An 18,450-nucleotide genomic window follows, 5' to 3' on the forward strand; every position below is an offset into this window, starting at 1 on the left:
GAATATTTTTGTACTAAATTTTGTCAAAAATGTGTAAGTTATTTGTAAGTTCATGTTAGCACAAATTGGGAATTTGTAAGTTCAGCCGTTCTCAATCATCCATAAAACCTTAAATCACGGCTAACTTCTGCGAAACTTGGCCGTTTTATCATTTCAAAGTTTTCGACCTAGTCAAAATGTCCAGCGCAATTTGAAAATATTTGTAAGCAAAAATTTGAAATTTGTAAGTCATCCCTTACTTAATTATCTCTAAAAAGAAGTTGGCCGTTTTTCATCGAGCTTGTTCAATTTTACTGCGTCAAAGTATCTGTGCAATTTTTAAGTATGTGTAAACAAGAATTTAAAATGTGTAAGTCATACCCCCTTTAATTTTTGATAAAAAAAGTCTTTTTCAACTTGACTGCGCCAAAGTATCCAGTGCAATTTGCAAAGAAAAAGATATTTGTTGAAAAGGTTGTATACAACTTGGCCGACTTCTATTTAAGGATAATTAAGGGAGGGATGATTTACAAATTTCAAATTTTTGCTTACAAATACTTACAAATTGCGCTGGACATTTTGGCTCGGTAGAAAACTTTTAAATGATAAAACGGCCAAATTTCGAAGGAGTTAGCTGTGATTTAAGTTTTTGCGGATTATTGAAAACGGCTAACTTACAAATTCCCAATTTGTGCTTACATTAACTTACGAATAACTTAAAAATTTTGGATAAAATTTGGTACAAAAATATTCAAGTTAGGCGACAAACTTCAAGGAGCCCGAGTGTTTTACTTTAAATTGATATTATATTGTATGTGTAATGTGTATATGTATATGTATATGTACATGATATGTCTATATATTCTATCATTTATAGGTACCATGGACAATGGTTGTGTAGTATAGGTGCGTGAACTATAATTATGTTATATTTGAAATATTTTGGTGCGATATTCTTCGACTCGAATAACGATAGCAACATGTTGCAAATCGTTTATTCGGTCATATTATTTACTACTGCGTAATTATGGCAATTATGTCCCCCTATAACGTCGTACTCGAGTTGGATGACTGGTCGAAAGCATTTTCAACATCTATGTCGTTGTTAATATGTAATACAGTGAACACTTTTTCATTGATATCAAGAATGGTCGTTTTATACAATGTCAAGTTTAAATATCAAAAGTATAAGACAACATTGGAGGGATTCGAGATTTACATGCCTATGAACTCCGTCGCCTTGAAGCTCATCGAGTACTTTTCTTTCACCGTGATTTTCTTGAGCATGAGTATTATCATACCCATAAATGGATTAAAATTGTATTACATATTTAATAATCACTCCAATCCCATTTTGATAACGACCTATTTTTTTTTCCATTACATTCACAACCTGAGCATGGTGTGCACGGAATTGCATTTCGCCATCCAATGTTTTGTGGTGTACACGAAGTTTCGAGATATAAACGAGAAGTTAATTCAAATAAATGACGAACAGAACTACAACAACTACAATGTACGATATCCGTTTACTGTAAGGCGAGTGACTCCAACGAGGTGTGATGATACGATGCCGCTTTGTGATATCATATACGAAAAAGATTTTTACTGTACAAAGGACAAAGTCAGTCCATTGGCGAACATTATTGAACTTTTGAGAATTAAACACTGGTTAACTCGAGAAGCTGTCAATGACCTAAAAAATTTATTTGGCTTTCAAATTAGTCTATCGATCATTAGTGTAATCACTGTGTTGTTACACGACACATACATTGAATTTTTTTTTTCGGAGGCATACAGTGCATTTTATAAACCAGTATTTCGATCCACTCTTCTATTTGTTGGGTGGACGCTACAATATTCTTTAAGGTTTTGCATCATCGTTATCACAGCGCACACTACAACTAAACAGGTAAATTGTGTTTGTTTGACTAAACGCATTATATATTTATTTGTGTTCAAACAACCTATATAAAATGGTCCATTTGACCAAACTTGTCAAGGTTTTCAAAGATTGAAATTTCATATGGACATTTTGTATAGTCAATAGGTAGGTAGTCATGTCAGGATATGATGTAGGTATTCTACAGTATGAATGTAACAATTCATGAACACTGGAGTGTCTATATAAAATATTGTAACTATAACTATAAGGGGCTATAGTCAGTACTTTGTTTAGTTTATTGTTTATTGCTTATACATATAACATAATATATCACATAGATATTATTATAGTAATTAGTACTTAGTAGGACTTGAATTTCAATTAATTTGGATCTTTTTTTTTGTCGCACTGACACAGTGACACCAGCAAGCTTGTGCATAAACGAGTTAAAAAGTTAAAGTCAAGTTAATTTTAACTTTTTTTAAATTTAATTTTCAATTACTTAATTTATAACTCGACTAATTTTCATTGATATAAACTTAATAAATAACTAGTTACTTTTAATCTAATTCAAGTTTGACACGCCCAGCGGCTCGCGTTTAGCTTAGTTTAAAAATTAGACTAAATTGCTTAATATACTTACTCTAATTGTAAAACGAGCTATAATTATTTTAAGATGTACAAACCGTTTACAATCTTAAAATACTCATAACTCGTTTTACAATTAAAATATAATATAAAACCTATGAGATGCCCTAGATAGTAATGTTCTCTTTAAATTTTATAAGGGGTCAATTCACTATTACTTTTAAACTTACGGAGCTAATCTTGATGTGCTGAGCGTAACATTGGCTACGTCACCACCGCACTTGTAAAACGGAGACAAAGAATGTCAGTGTAACGTCCTTTTAAGATAAAAGCAAATAAAAATAAAATCCATAACCTAATCTTACATAGTATCATATACCATATAGCTGTTACGCCGAATTTGTGAAATTGCTGATTTCATGAAATCCGCAATTAAAGTTCGCCGATTTCATGAAATAGGCATACTTTTTTCTGCCGATTTCATGAATTCGGTATCATATTATTACGAACATAATTTATTACGAATAGTGATAGATATATAAATAACCAATATTTGAACCCATTGGCGTTACCCTTACCACATCATTATCTTTATTACCTATGATGATAGACGCCTCCACACTGCCGTGCCGCGTGACTTTATCTTATAGTTACTAAGGCATTTGTATTGTTTTGATAAAATAATGTGACAAATATTCCCTACCTACATGTTCAACGTTCAGTTATTCGTTTCGCCTGCTGAAATAGTTAACAGTGTGTGACGGTTCTAAAAGTGCGTTTATTAGTTGCAATAATCAATTATAAATATAATAAAATAATAAATAATAATATTTATTAACTATGGACTCTAAATGGACAGCAGAACGAGATGCCGAAGCTGTTAAAATTTTAACTGATGATGCTTCTATAAATAAAGATAGGCGGTATTATCACGTCCGTGAGAAATTTGATTTGATCGAGGTAGCTGGCGTCCGACGTGTGCGACGGAAACGCGATCAACGTATTATGGCAGTAGTCGACAGTTTCCATAGTATTATCCGTGATATGCATGTGGCCAGTGGACATAAAGGTGAGACAAAAACACACAAAAAAATAATGGAGCATTACTCTAATATTACTATGGCTGATGTAAAAGCTTATATTGCTAATTGTGAAAGGTGTGTGGAAAAATCAAAAAAAAAAAGTACGCGAGGTGTTGTTGTGCGGCCTATTTTAGCTTCTTCTTTAAATGAACGTGGGCAAGTGGACCTTGTTGACTTTCAAAGTTTACCTGACGGTGATTTTAAATTTATTCTTCATTACAAAGAACACTTGACAAAGTTTTCATTTTTCCGGCCTCTGAAATGCAAAAAGGCTTCGGAAGTGGCGAAAGAACTGTTACACATATTTTTGACGTTTGGTGCACCTCACGTTCTACAGTCCGATAGTGGTCGCGAATTCACTGCCGGTGTTATAAAAGAATTAGCGTTATTATGGCCAGATTTAATATTAGTAAATGGTCGGCCACGTTATCCACAAAGCCAAGGATCTGTAGAAAGAGGTAATTGTACACTGAAGGATTCGCTGGTGGCGTGGATGCGAGATAACAAAACTGCCGCATGGAGTTACGGCCTCGCCGTTGTACAATGGGGCGTTAATACCACATACCACGAAGCTATAAAGATGACTCCATATGAATCAGTCTTTGGTCAAAAAGCACGAATGGGACTGGCAACAAAAGTACCTCGTGAATTGTTGGAACATATAATGACAGGAACGCTAGAAGAAGAAATGTTAGACATGCTTTTGGATCCATTGACTACTCCCACCAATCCGGAATATCGAAACGATGAGGACGTACAAGTACTCAATACTGAAGTGAGTAGAATTAATGGTGTATAATTTTGGAACGGGAAATTATAATATAGATTGCTGGTTTAATTTCGTACGTTCACACCTTTATCATTTTTTATAATTTATTGAACAACTAAAATTTGTGTTTGTTATGAAGTATTTTTTATTAATTTAATTAACGATTTACGACATTACAAAAAAAATTTATAGATTTTCATACAATTAAATATAACTAAATTCCTTAATCGTACGTATCGACGGACGACCGCCGTATCGTATCATATTATTATCTTATCGGTGTTCCGAACAAATGGTATAAGGCAGAGGTTCCTAAACTTTTTATTGTTCGACCCATTTTAAGATTTTTTTAAATTTGGTTACGATCGACAAAAAGTAGTAGCTGATAAAATAATAAAAAATATTTTTTTATAGACAATAGATTTAGAGGGTACGCAGGATACAAATGAATTATTAGAAGATAATACTGCACAGAAACTTGATAACTTAATAAAGACCACACGAAACATTTTGGATATTGAAAGTGACACCGACGAAGTAAGTCTATGGATATAATGTAATTAAAATCATTAATTATTAACTATTATGATTAATTATTAACATTTTTATGAAGAATATTGAAGAGGTAGTTTCCGATCATCCTGCTGTAGCACGACGCAAAATTGCTGCACAGAATTTAAAATGCCAAGCGGATAGGATGGTAACGAGAGGCAAAGGCATTCTCCCTCGCTTAAAAGTTGGCGACAATGTTCTGGTGTCAATCCCGTCGGTAGATCGAGGGCGAGGAGATGCCGCCAACCTTCTTTCGGTTGTAATGGAAGAAAAATATGGTAAATTTCGTATAGCAACCAAAGAAGGAACTCTAAACACATGGCTGGAGCGGAACAGTTTGGCTGCTACGAAGTACTGTTCCTTAACGACAACAGACGTTCAATCAAATGAATATTCGTTACGGGAACTTGTCCGATTAGGATCAGTTGGGACTGGACAAGGATATCGACGTTGTACCTGCCGTACGAATTGCACATCAAAAAAGTGCACATGTAGGAAAAATGACATGATGTGTAATTCGGCGTGCCACCCAGGCAATAGTTGTCAAAATTTATAAATGTAAATATTTAGTAACTCTACTTCAATATGTATAACCAACTCTCTTTTTTTTTTAATAATATTTAATCGGGTTATTTAATCCGCTTAATTAAAATAAATAAAAAATAATAATATAAATATAAATAAAAACTAAGTATATTTTTATAACTTTAGTTTTTTATTATTACAATCAGATTTTATTTTATCTTCAGCATTATATGTAAGATCATGAGTACAACACAATTATTTATAATATTTTAAGAATGGGCCTGCGGATTTCATGAAATCGGCAGAAAAATTGCAGATTTCACGTTTTCTGCAACAGTGATGCTGATTCCATGAAATCGGCAATTTTTTTGCCTATTTCATAAAATCAGCAATTTCACAAAATCGGCGTAACAATAAAAGATAGCTATCTAAGTTGTGAGTAGCGAATAGTGACAACTGGATGGAATTCCTGTTATAAAAAGATATTACACTCTATGTTCCTGCTCATGTAAAATTTATTTTCTAGGTTATTAACTTATGTTTTAGTATAGGTACCATAATATCTCTAAATTATAATATAGGTAAATTACATATCTTGGGGCTTGGGCTAAAACTATCTCATAAATAAATAAATAAGCTTTAATGTGGTAATGTCTGATGCCTTTTACAAGTATTATAATAAGTACCTACTAATTAACTATTTATTACAATATCTTATTATTCAGCCATTTTTTTTTTTTATTGTAGGTGGATAAAACCAAAAAGATAATAACAGAAATGAACAATCGATACATAGATAGTTGTTCGAAAGAAGAGGTAATTTTCAAGCAGTTATTCTGTTAATTCTCATAAAAAATTCTTCATTCTTATTTATTAATATAATACATATATATTATACATTATACTTATATCTATTTTTTTAATTTATATATTTAATTTACAGCTACTAATATTTTATAATCAATTATCTATCTGTTCACTCGAGTTCACCATTTTTGACGTTTTGACTATAAACAATAGTCTCATAACTTCGGTAAGCAAATAATGCGCAGAGGCCATAGGGAATATTAAACCTAAATTTATATTTTATCAAAATAGTCAATATTTTATAGTTAAAAAATTGTATCTATTTATTCAATATAAATTATACACGACATAAAAATGTTCCATACAATTAAGGCCCCCGATGACTGTTCCTTGTTGCAGGATGAGTTAAACAAATTCTCGGATTGGGTTGCTCGCCTTGGCTTATCCCTGAACCTCAGTAAATGTCAAATCATTACCTTTTCCAGATCTCGAACTAATATCCTTAATAATCACCATACAAACGGCGCTCCGCTCCATCGTGTCTTTTCCATCAATGATCTTGGAATCCATTATTCCTCCTCACTCTGTTTTAGTCGTCACATTGAGACAACTGTGGGTAGAGCTCTAAAAGTTATTGTCTTTATAAAGCGTAATACTAAACATTTCTCCTCTGCTAACTGTCTCCGTTCCCTTTACATCTCTTTAGTTCGTTCTCTGCTCAAGTATGGTACTGTTATCTGGCACCCATACCTAGCCAAAGACCAACTAAGAATTGAGCGTGTGCAGAATAAATTCCTGGCATACGCTGCTTTTATTCTTAAATTGCCCGATCCTTGCCATGACTATAGTTATTCACATGAAGTCCTAAATCTTCCAACACTCCATTCCCGCCTTTCCCTTGTTGGCCAAAACTTTATAATGGCTTTGCTCAATGGGCTACTTATTATCAAATATATCCTTCAGAGTACCTTCACATAATAACCGCAACCAAGGACAGTTCTATATAGTATATACCTGCACACTCTACATCATACGGCCATAACAACCCGATCCATCGCATGCTCCGATCTTTCCAAAATTAATTTAATTCCACTCTAATTATTTTTTGTTTTCTTTATGTACTATTATATATTTATGTCCCAATATTTAACCATACATATTGTCACTTTATAATGCCTCACGGCGTATATTATGTAAAATAAATAAATAAATAAATAACTAAAGATACCCATATTAAACAGGGCCGTAGCAAGAACAAGTAAAACTCCTGACAGAAAAGCAAATTTGCGCCCCCCCCCCTTCATACAATTTTTTTTCATCTACCATGCTCATTATTAAAAAAAAAAAAACACTGTTGATTGTAGCACAAGTATATTATATTTATTTTATTATATAAATATTTTTTTATTATTATAAAAATTGCTCTATTATGTATTATAATTAAATAATAATAACAGATTAAAACAAAAATGATATTTGGTCAAGCAAACTTTTTTCAATAGACAAAATTGCCATACCTGTTAGACGATTTTGGTTCATCGTAGATTTTAAATAGTTTTTTATGATCTTCAGCTTACTGAAGCTTCTTTCAGATGTAGCTGTGGTGACTGGAATAGCGTGGTTTCCAATATTATGCGATTGCGCGACGAGAAACTTATTGCGATAACGCTAAAAATAAACGGCGGTTTTTTTTTTTTGTTAATTATCAACTATCATATTTGAATTGAGATTGCCACTCGATGAACTTGCGCCTTTCGTATAATTGCGCCCCTCGCAAATGCCCTCTTGCCAGCGCCTAGCTACGGCCCTGAATTATTAAATGTTATCAACGCAATACAAAATTGGTAATTATGCTGTGTTTGCTACATTGGCGTGAATATATTGTCCAAGTGTTACTCAGTAAATTCCTGTTATTGTTAGGTGGCTCGTGAATGAGTAATGAGTATTGATAGATACCAATAATTAACTTATAATAGAGTTGATTAGTAGAATATAGTACAACTTTTACAATATATACCTATGTGGCTATGTGTTCTACTAAGATGATAACCTAGCTAATCTATATTAAACAATAAACAGTCAAACAAAATGTGTTGTTATAGTATAAGGGGTAGATCACACAATTCACACACTATTATTATTAAAGCAACACCATTTGTTTTTATACACTACGCCACTGGACTTATTTTATCATTCAATAATGAAGGTGATACGAAATAGTTTGAACGCATTGACTTAAGCAACGCCGCTATTAGCTGAGGTGCTGGAGGTGCCCATTTCGGCCAATTTCAAAAATAAACTTCATGAATATGAGTCCATTTTAAATAGGGGCCCCCAAAATTTAATCTCACCTGGGCCCTTTAATCTCTAGTTGCGGCACTGACCGTAAGGCTTAAATATTATACTGGTTTTTTCACTGCAGCATAAAGGACCTAATTTTACAAATTGTTTATCTTTTTTTCCTGCATATCACTCGCATCAAAACAATTTTTTTTTTATTTCGAGTTTTTAGTTTGAATTTTCAATATATTATTTTTAAGCAACTGACTTTCTTTCTTATTGATTCTCTGATTTAAGTTTCGATTTATGTAATTCATATTACCACAGCGCCACCGTATTTTTTTAAGTCTACCTACGATTTTACTAAGTTCCATGTGATTTCACGTATGATTTATTTTAATTTTTAATTTTTCAAAAATAAATGAAAGACAACTTACTGAATACAGTTAAATGTCCGAGTATAATTTAAGGTCATGCGTTTGATGTATTTCATGTTTCGTGTTAGGTTTTTTATTTATTTATCGTACAGGTATTTAATTGTATTATTATGGATAATATTAAATTTGAATAATCGTTGAACCCTGTATAATGCCAGTCCCTATTTTAATCTAAATATTGTTTTTAATAATAGATGATGTCTGCTGGTGCAACATATATACTTATATTAGTACAATATCAGTCGGACCAAAGCAAAACCACTCATAAGGATCATTATTAATCAAACCACCCAAAAACAAAATTATAAACTGGTAGGTAACCTATCTATACAAAATACAATTAAATACTTATAGGTATCGTATCGTCTTTATTCTTCTGTTATCTAATATTTATATTGTAATTGTTTTTTTTTAACAAACAATTTATTAGCTCATAAGATTTCAAAATTGCAACAAAGTTAAAAAACAAAAAATAGATAAACGTAAGAAAGAGATGTACTTACTTGGTTTAAATCTGTTTTAAATATATGCAAAAATATACATACATACAAATTATTATAGTTATTTAACCGTAGCATACCTTGGATCAAAAGTTATATACAAATAACTTTATAAGGATAAACTATTTAATTGAAAAATAATATTCTATTCATCATTTCTACTTAGCGAATGACCATTTGTAATTTTAATAAGTTCTTATTTCTTGGTATCATATATTACTTATATTTAAATATATAATGATTTAAAAAAATGTACAGACCGCTCTACTGCACAGTCACAGAGGTTAAGTGCCGAGAGTCTAGAGCGGTCACTGTAATGGATAATATATAGTATGATAGTATCTATATTTATACGAAAAACGACTCTGAGTAAAGATAGACTCTCAGCCTATAATATAAATAATAACTAAGTATATTTTATGATATTAATGTCATTTATTTTACTTTAATATTTAATATTATATGTTACAGATGTTCGATATAATTTTTGCTAAAAAATTGAGTTTGACAATCTATAGGTATTGAACTTTTTATACATTTATATTTTAAAACTATGTGTTAGATACTATAGATAGCCGATAGGTACATAATACATTAATACATATACATGCTGTAGACATTATTATTGTTTACATTTATTATTATTACGATTCATTTAATACCAAAATCATTGAAATAATAATGTTGGATCATTATGTTGAGCATTTAAAATGATTGATACCTACTTCATATGATAAATATTTGATAAATTAGTATAATTGACACGTATCAGTCATGATAAATGAGAACCTTAATTTTTTTAATGGTTAAACATTACATAAAAGTGATTATAAAAATAATTGTGCCACCGTTTGTTTCTAAAAAGTTATTAATTTAGTTATTGTGTTTTTTTTACTTACAATAGTATTTTCAGATATAGCTGAGTATGGGGTATAGTAAATTAAATTTTTTTTTTGCAATCTGTTACATAGTGAATATAAAACATAATAATTTATACAACCTGCACAGTGCACACTATTGGTAAGTATACAGGTAATACCTATCAATGATTATAAAATTTAAGTAATAACATTTTTTTTACATAATGTTATCGTTAAAATTAAATATTTCTGAAAGAATTATGTTAAATTATTATTATTATGTGAGTTTTTACTTTTTTGTTCGCTTTCATTTTTAAATTTTTATTAACATCATACATGATATTCCTTATTCCATAGCAGAATAATTTTTTTGAATCTTCGACGTATAAGAATAGAATTTGGGGTGAGTAGTTTATGAGTTATATAAGTATTTCAAGTTTGAATGAGCGGTGTGGAGTAGTACCTGGTAAAATATTGGTCAACTGGCCGTAAATATAGGTACTTATCGCTCACCAAAACTTTAAACACTCATAATCGATGAACTAATTGTCAGATATTATGATTTTATAGATCTAAATACTCCAAATAATACAATGCTCCGGAATATGAAATTAAAAATGAATGTCGTCGTTCAAAACAGTGTACAATTTAAGGGTGTTTTGACGACTTAAAATGATGCAAAAGATGTATGTATTTTCTATTTTTTTCTGGAATAATAAGTGTCTTATTTTAAATAGATCATCTGGTAAAATATAGATTAAATTATATTGTGTGTGCACATGATATTATAATTTATATTATCATCATACTACTATATAAAATAGAACCCCCTTTTTTGTATGTAGCCGCATAACTCAAAAATTACCCAACGGATTTTTGTACAGTTTTCACTAATCAATAGGTCTAGATTCAGGGAAGGTTTTAATATAAATTTATTCTTATAACTTGATTAATAAAATAAAAAAATTATTTGTGCCATACATCCGTATATACTTAAATAGCATGAAATTATCGCCCCGTGCACAGATTTCTCTTGCGCAGTGGCACTTTTATAAAATTTCCAAGACAGTGTCTCGCACCACTAATTGGTTATGATAAGTAAACAATTCTTACTTTTGACCAAACAAAAAAAAATTAATATTTCTGTATTATTAGTGCATTTTATTTTACATGTTTTTATCCCCCGGATCGCTCCTCTATTTCTTTATACTATGTCCATACAACATACTGATAGTACAGCTCATATATATATTCACACTATTATGATTCTTCAAAATTGCCTATATTTAACTCCTTTAAAATGGTCAGTAAGTATCACATCTGTACTATACTCGGTCTATTCCCCTAAATAAGAACATTGTATTTGCTTGCTGTTGGCATGACCATCACCAGCAGACAACAGAATCACTTCTGTATGCAGATTTTAATATTTATGTATATTTTTTATAGAAAATCAACAATATTATTTCAAATTAGATATTGTTCAATTAAAATTTAAATGTTGATTGACCTACCTCTTTTAAGATTTACAACTAGTATATTTATGTATCATATTATTTAGGTAAATGGACTTATAGTATACGTGGACTCTAATGATGTTATACATTTTGAAGATTTTTGGTGTGATATTCTTCGACTCGAATGACGATAACAATATGTGGCAAATCGTTTACTCGGTTATATTATTTACCACTGGCATAATTATGGCAATTATGTCACCCTACGTCGTACTCGAGTTCGATGACTGGTCGAAAGCATTTTCTACATCTATGTCGTTGTTAATATGTAATACAGTGAACATTTCTTCATTGATATCAAGAATGGTAGTTATATACAATGTCAAGTTTAAATATCAAAAGTTTAAGACAACATTGGAGGGATTCGAGATTTACATGCCGGTGAACTCCGTCGCCTTGAAGCACATCGAGTACTTTTCTTTCACCTTGATTTTCTTGAGCATGAGTATTATCATACCCATAAATGGCTTAAAATTGTATTACATACTTACAAACCACACCAATCCAATTTTGTTGACGACCTATTTTTTTTTCTATTACGTTCACAACTTTAGCATGGTATGCACGGAATTGCATTTTGCCATCCAGTGTTTTATAGTGTACACGAAGTTTCGAGATATTATTGAAAAGTTAATTCAAATAAATGAAGAACAGAACTATTACAACTACAGTGTACGATATCCGTTTACTGCAAGCCGAATGAATCCTTGGAGGAATAATGATACGTCACCGTGTGATATCATGTACGAAAAAGACTTTTACTGTTCAAAGGACAAAATAAGTCCATTGGCGAACATTATCGAACTTTTGAGAATTAAATACTGGTTAACTCGAGAAGCTGTTAATGACCTGAAAGGTTTGTTTGGTTTTCAAATGGGTCTGTCGATCATTTGTATAGGTGCTGCGTCGTTAATCGACATTTATATTGAAGTATTTCAATCGAAAGCATACACTACATTTTATAAGCCAGTACTTCGATCAAAGTTCTTGTTTATAGGGTGGATGTTTCAATATTCTTTAAGGTTTTGCAACATCATTATCACAGCACACTATTCAACTAAACAGGTAAATTGTATTGTGAAATGTTCTTTAAAACTCTTTACTTCTAAAATTAGTCTATGTATGACAATTTTAATTCATTTGAAATTTTTCACGAAAATGTATGACATTTATTTTGGTATATGGTACATTAAGTCTATAATCTATGCCATATACACATAATTATTGAACTCCACAGGTTAGTTCACCCACCAAATCGTGTCTTTAATTTTTACAACTGTCTTATACTCAGAGTTTAAGGTTTAAGCGTTTAGCATATCCATTAGTCCATTACAATTAACAGTGACCCAATCATTGACGATGTACACTTTCGACTTGCAACTGTACATGTTGTTTTGTTGTTACTTAAACATTAATATTTTATTAATTTGTACAAATTTAACATTAATATGTTAATCATAGGAACTAAAAATATTCTTTTTTAAAGTTATAACTTAGACTATTAGTTTCTATACACAATCTACATTTATATTACTTATCCTGATAGTATCATGATAGTAGAAATACATCTTTGTTTTTACATCACTAGTTTATTTGATTATTTAAATATAAGTTAAATTAAATGTTTCTTTAAAATTATGCAATACATGTATGTAATAATTGCAATTTGTATAAATATATTTTTATTATGCAGTTCATTTTTTTATAGGTGGTTAAAATCAAAAAGCTTATAACGGAAATGAACAACCGATACTTAGATAGTAGTACGAAAGAAGAGGTAAGATGATATCAAAGTAATGAATATATAATTTTATAGTCTCTTCAATAATATTTCTTTTTGTTCTATAACACATGTATTTTGTATTTCATTTACAGCTTAACTTATTTTATTATCAACTATCCATCTGTTTATCGGAGTTTACCATTTTTAACATATTTACTATAAACAATGGTATTATAACTTCGGTAAGCATGAAATATACTGACAAATGACAATACAAATAATAATATTATAAACATAATACATAAGTCGAATATAAATTGTGCCTATGAAAATTGAATTAGGGAATAAATTTATCCAGATTATAATAAATATTTTTTGTTGGATTTAATAATAGGGAATGGCTGCTGGGTCAACATACATCTTAATATTGGTACAAATTCATTCAGACAAATAAATGTATTTGAAACTCATTTTTAGATAAAAAATTCAAGAATTTACAGATTTAAACCACTTAAAGTGTTTACTTTGGATCCTACGAACATATTTTTCCATTTATTTTTTTGAAGATGCGTAATTCATTGTTGAATTATATGTAAAGAGCCACCCTGGAAATCGTGACTATGGCTAACGGCGGTAGATGTGCACGGTCTTCATTCTCGAGGAAAGAAATCAATAAATAATAATTAATAATATAGGTACAACAATTTTAATAAAGAACTTAGACCAAACTTTATATGTTTAATAGAATTTAACACTGTACAAATTTAAGCAAATTCTTTAATTTGAATATAATATATAATTTGAATAATATATTATACATTCTGATTCTGCATGGCGTGGCTTTTGAAAAATTAAATGTCTGTAGATTTACCCCTTCTCAAACTCCGTTGTATTATTTAAACTGCAGATTCTTATTACAGTTATTTGGGTTGTTTTAACCAAATGTAAGCTAGATATTTAAAATTATATCCAGTGACAGCGTGACATTTTTATTTCATGAGGCCAATAATGCCAGTATAGATGTTATAGAAGTTGACCACCACTGCCTAAATTTTACATAACAAAAACGTAATTTGCAAAACCATCAACAATGTAACAAACTTACACTTAATATTGATGATTATTGAAGAAACAACAAATGTATAAGTCAATGACATGCTAATAACGCACAATATTGAATAAATAATAAAAAAAAACTCATTGAATAATATGTGGACATGCGTTATTCTATAGCTGTGGCCCGCGGGGTATTGGCTTTGTGGATTGCCCTATCATGCCGCCACTGGACTGGACATGGTAACTTCTACCGATTTTTAAAACTAGTCAACTCTCCCGATGGTAAACTCTCCACGGTCAATATTATGTTTACCTAAATGAGTTGTGTAAACTCTCCCGAGTTATTTTAAATGTTATTGCTGCACTATATGAATTGGCTTAACTGCAGAGATTGTATTATCATTTTAAATATTTATCATCAATATTGTATTACCGTTAATATGTAGTTGTAATTTAAATATATTTAAATATTTTATTACTGTCAACCTATTTTTAATTTAAATACAGTAAAACATCGATAAGATGGAATCGCATGGAGCCATGACATTTTTCAGTCTTGACGGGGTTTCCGTCTTGAAGGGGTATGCAAAAAAATTTAATTTTATTTAATTAGAGATAACAAATTTATTTTAAACTAGATTATACATAGTACACACAATTTAAAATTAAACTTAATTTTATAATTATACCTATTTTATTTATATATATTTATTACATATTTATTTTTAGCCAGTATAAATTAATAATAAATTGAAAAAAATCGGTTATTGATTTTTTCTTTTTATTTCGAAAGGTGTCGCATTCTACACTCTTCCTGGCTCTCGAAGTAAAATCCAAAAATTTCACTATTGAACACTGTGAGGGGAAATGTTTGTAGTTCCTCGAGGTAGCAGATGGAAATTTTGTAATCTTATACCAGATTTTCTGGCTCTTCATATTAATCATATTGCTTTTCGTCGTTGTCTTTGTCCTTAACGTAAACATATCAATTTTATTAGTTTCTGATGTCATCGTACGCGTTCGTATATCGATTGTCTATGGGTATCGACATTACGAAAATAAATTTATTACATGAAAATCATGTTATATTTCCGTCTTCGCGAGGTTTTTCATCAACTTTTATTACAAAAAGGTGTCCGTTTCCGTCTTGGCGAGGTTCCGTCTTGACGGGATAAAATTATATATAATTTGAAAAGAGACCACAAAAATAATAATACCAGAGTTTCCGCCTTACCAAAGTTCCATTTAAGCGAGGTTTTATTGCAGAATTTAAAACGATATTGACTTGTTAGCTCAGTCAAATTTTTCATCTTTACCAACTGCGTAATACGAATAATGCCTCATGCTTGGCTAGCTTGTAGTACTAAAGTAGACCCGGGAAAGTTTATATGTTCATGTCAGGTAGTATTGAAGTAGACCCAGGAGAGTTTGCTATCGGGAGAGTTTACATATCATTAAAATCGAGAGAGTTTACAATCGCCCTGTAGCTAGGGGGGGGGGCTTTAAGGGTTAACGTCCCACTCCCAAGAGATATAAAACTTACAATACCTGACGGTACTGCAGGGGGGTTTAAGGGTTCAAACCTATACTGCCGGTTGATGGTCATAATACTTTTTATAAACGACTATCAAGTTTTCTGTTGTAAATATATTATATTTTAATGGGTTTTTAGTCGTTAAATCTGTAACAATTGATTTATCCACTCGATAGGTAACAAGAAAAAAAAAGAAACAATAATCTTTTGTGAATACCAAAAGTACTTTTATGAATTGAACAAAATAAACGTAGCACTTTACGGTATAGTGGCTCAGTCATAAAAATTTTATAAATACATATTTTCAAGTACAGGGTTCGGATACAAAAAGGTGAAAATATAAATTTGAGAAAAAAAAACAAAATTTGTTACTGGAATAAAATAAAGCAATTTGTTCTATTATTAATATTTTATACATTGTTGATACATGATTTTTAATTAGGGGCAAACAAAGGGGAATTAAGAATTTAGAACAAAACGAAAAAAGTTATTTAAAAAATTGAGCGCAAGCAGCAAAGTGGCTACAAAAGGGGAAAACAATTTTGAAAGAAGAGCACAAGTGGCTATTATAAAAATGTTAAGTGTACATAATAATGTCTAAAGCCAAAAATTGAGGGCGACAAAGAAATTAGAACAATATAAAAAGGGAAAAAATACAAGATAAGGATAATTAAATAAAAACAAAAATACACCTGGTAGGAGACACAATAAACTACAGGAGTGGAGTATACAAGATGGCGAATGGGTGCGGATAATGGCCACTTGTAACCTCTATACAGAACTCACGACCGGTCCGGCGGGCGGACGAGTGTCACGCGATTCTGAAAGAAGGCTGTATGACTGTAGTGGCTGTATGTCAGTCTAGGATATTTTATATTATTATTACTTATTACTTATTAGTTATTATTAATATGTAAGCCGGTAAGTTGAATTAATATTAATACATTATTCTTAAATCTTCTGTGATGCTGGAAAAATATTAAATATACCTATGTAAAATTAAGCTGTTTCGGAACCGAATTACAACAAATTGATCAACATAATTCTTTGTGTTAATATGCAATTTTGTCCAAATTTTAACTTAAAATGTCTGTACGAAATAACTGTATTTATATATTTTTTAGATTTCTTAGTTATGGAAAAAACTGTTAAGTGGAACCTTGTTTTAAATTTTCAATCCTTAGCTATAAAAATTGAAAAATTGATATATTTTTAACTACAAAATAATTTCAATTTTCAATTTGATAAATATGGTAAAAATTTGAACTTTAAATACTTATAAAAAAAAATTCGTGACTAGTATTTTTAATATTATTCAATTGATATTGTAACAATATATCAAGAGTCTTGTATTAAATTGTCATGCTTTTTGACCCAATTAATAACATTTTAGTGGCATTTTTAGAAAAAGGAACATTTAAAATGTACGCTAACAACTTAAAATGAGTCAAAATATTTTGAAAATTGTATCAAGGATATGAATTGATGAAAATATAAACATATGGTTCACCATAGAAATCGAGTGAATATCTAATGTTGTAAAAATGTCAACTATTCAAACGCTTATAAAAATTAAATCTGACTTTCTGGTAGAAATTTTTTTTTAAGGTATACAAGCTTACAAGGAATTTTGTTTTTAATTTTTAAATCTTAGATATAATAAGAAAAATACTTATGAATTTTTAACTAAATTTAATTTGCTAATTTTCGTGATTTTTACGAATTTTGTCAAAATCCTAAGCCTAAACGCTCATAAAAAATTATTGTGAATTTATTTTTTTTTTAAATTTGCACTAGCAACAATATACGAGGAACCTTGTAATACATTTACAAGTTTTTTGACAAGTGTTTAAAATTCTGATATAAACATGTGGTGAATAAATCATGTATTTACGATCACTGCCGTAAACACGCCTATGGGTGCCCGTGTGCGATATTTTTTTTTAGCCCCTTCCTAAATTAATTTTAATATAAGTAAGTATTACAATCTATAAGTGCCAACCTTTTTAGGTTTTGTGTATACCTACGTATATACATATATATATTTGGTTCATACGTTTTATTCAATCCGTTTGAAAGGGAACAATAATAATAAGTGATGGAATAGAATAAGCTAAAATTAATAAAAATAAAAAGGCAGATTAAACAGATTTCTGAGGGATCCCAGTGGAGGTCCTACTACATGGGTTAACATATATATATGTTACGGTAAATGGTGTTATATCGGAAATTAACATTATTCTCCGGTTATTTACGTTATTTACCTATGAATGTGGGAATTATCGTTATTTTCTATTGAATAACGTTAATAACCATATGATTTGGGAAATGTTGATTTTATTTTAAAATAATCGTC

The 18,450-nt window shown here is 30.3% G+C and overlaps 2 protein-coding genes and 1 pseudogene across 2 annotated transcripts; all 3 read left to right on the top strand.

Annotated features, from left to right (window-relative positions):
• The first annotated feature begins 902 nt into the window (after nt 1-902).
• Nucleotides 903-9,185, top strand: LOC111027885 (annotated as a pseudogene).
• Nucleotides 4,507-5,474, top strand: LOC111027851. The gene is made up of 2 exons (XM_022306307.1): nt 4,507-4,840; nt 4,917-5,474. Exon 2 carries the CDS (start codon nt 5,001-5,003, stop codon nt 5,409-5,411), a length of 411 nt encoding a protein of 136 aa, XP_022161999.1. The 5' UTR covers nt 4,507-4,840; nt 4,917-5,000; the 3' UTR covers nt 5,412-5,474.
• Nucleotides 9,186-11,859: 2,674 nt separating the features above from the next.
• Nucleotides 11,860-14,162, top strand: LOC111027870. The gene is made up of 4 exons (XM_022306342.1): nt 11,860-12,846; nt 13,490-13,558; nt 13,657-13,746; nt 13,899-14,162. Exons 1-4 carry the CDS (start codon nt 11,860-11,862, stop codon nt 13,956-13,958), a joined length of 1,206 nt encoding a protein of 401 aa, XP_022162034.1. The 3' UTR covers nt 13,959-14,162.
• The last annotated feature ends 4,288 nt before the right edge of the window (nt 14,163-18,450 follow it).

The sequence above is a fragment of the Myzus persicae genome, unplaced genomic scaffold (genome assembly GCF_001856785.1).
Source record: "Myzus persicae strain clone G006 unplaced genomic scaffold, MPER_G0061.0, whole genome shotgun sequence".
Taxonomy (NCBI): Eukaryota; Metazoa; Arthropoda; class Insecta; order Hemiptera; family Aphididae; genus Myzus; species Myzus persicae.

What these genes read in the sequence shown, in the direction of transcription:
- LOC111027870 (XM_022306342.1), top strand. Translation starts at nt 11,860, where the DNA reads ATGTTATACATTTTGAAGATTTTTGGTGTGATATTCTTCGACTCGAAT. An exon ending in CACACTATTCAACTAAACAG is followed by an intron (nt 12,847 to 13,489) that starts GTAAATTGTATT and finishes ATTTTTTTATAG; the next exon opens with GTGGTTAAAATCAAAAAGCT. An exon ending in ATAGTAGTACGAAAGAAGAG is followed by an intron (nt 13,559 to 13,656) that starts GTAAGATGATAT and finishes TTTCATTTACAG; the next exon opens with CTTAACTTATTTTATTATCA.
- LOC111027851 (XM_022306307.1), top strand. Translation starts at nt 5,001, where the DNA reads ATGGTAACGAGAGGCAAAGGCATTCTCCCTCGCTTAAAAGTTGGCGAC.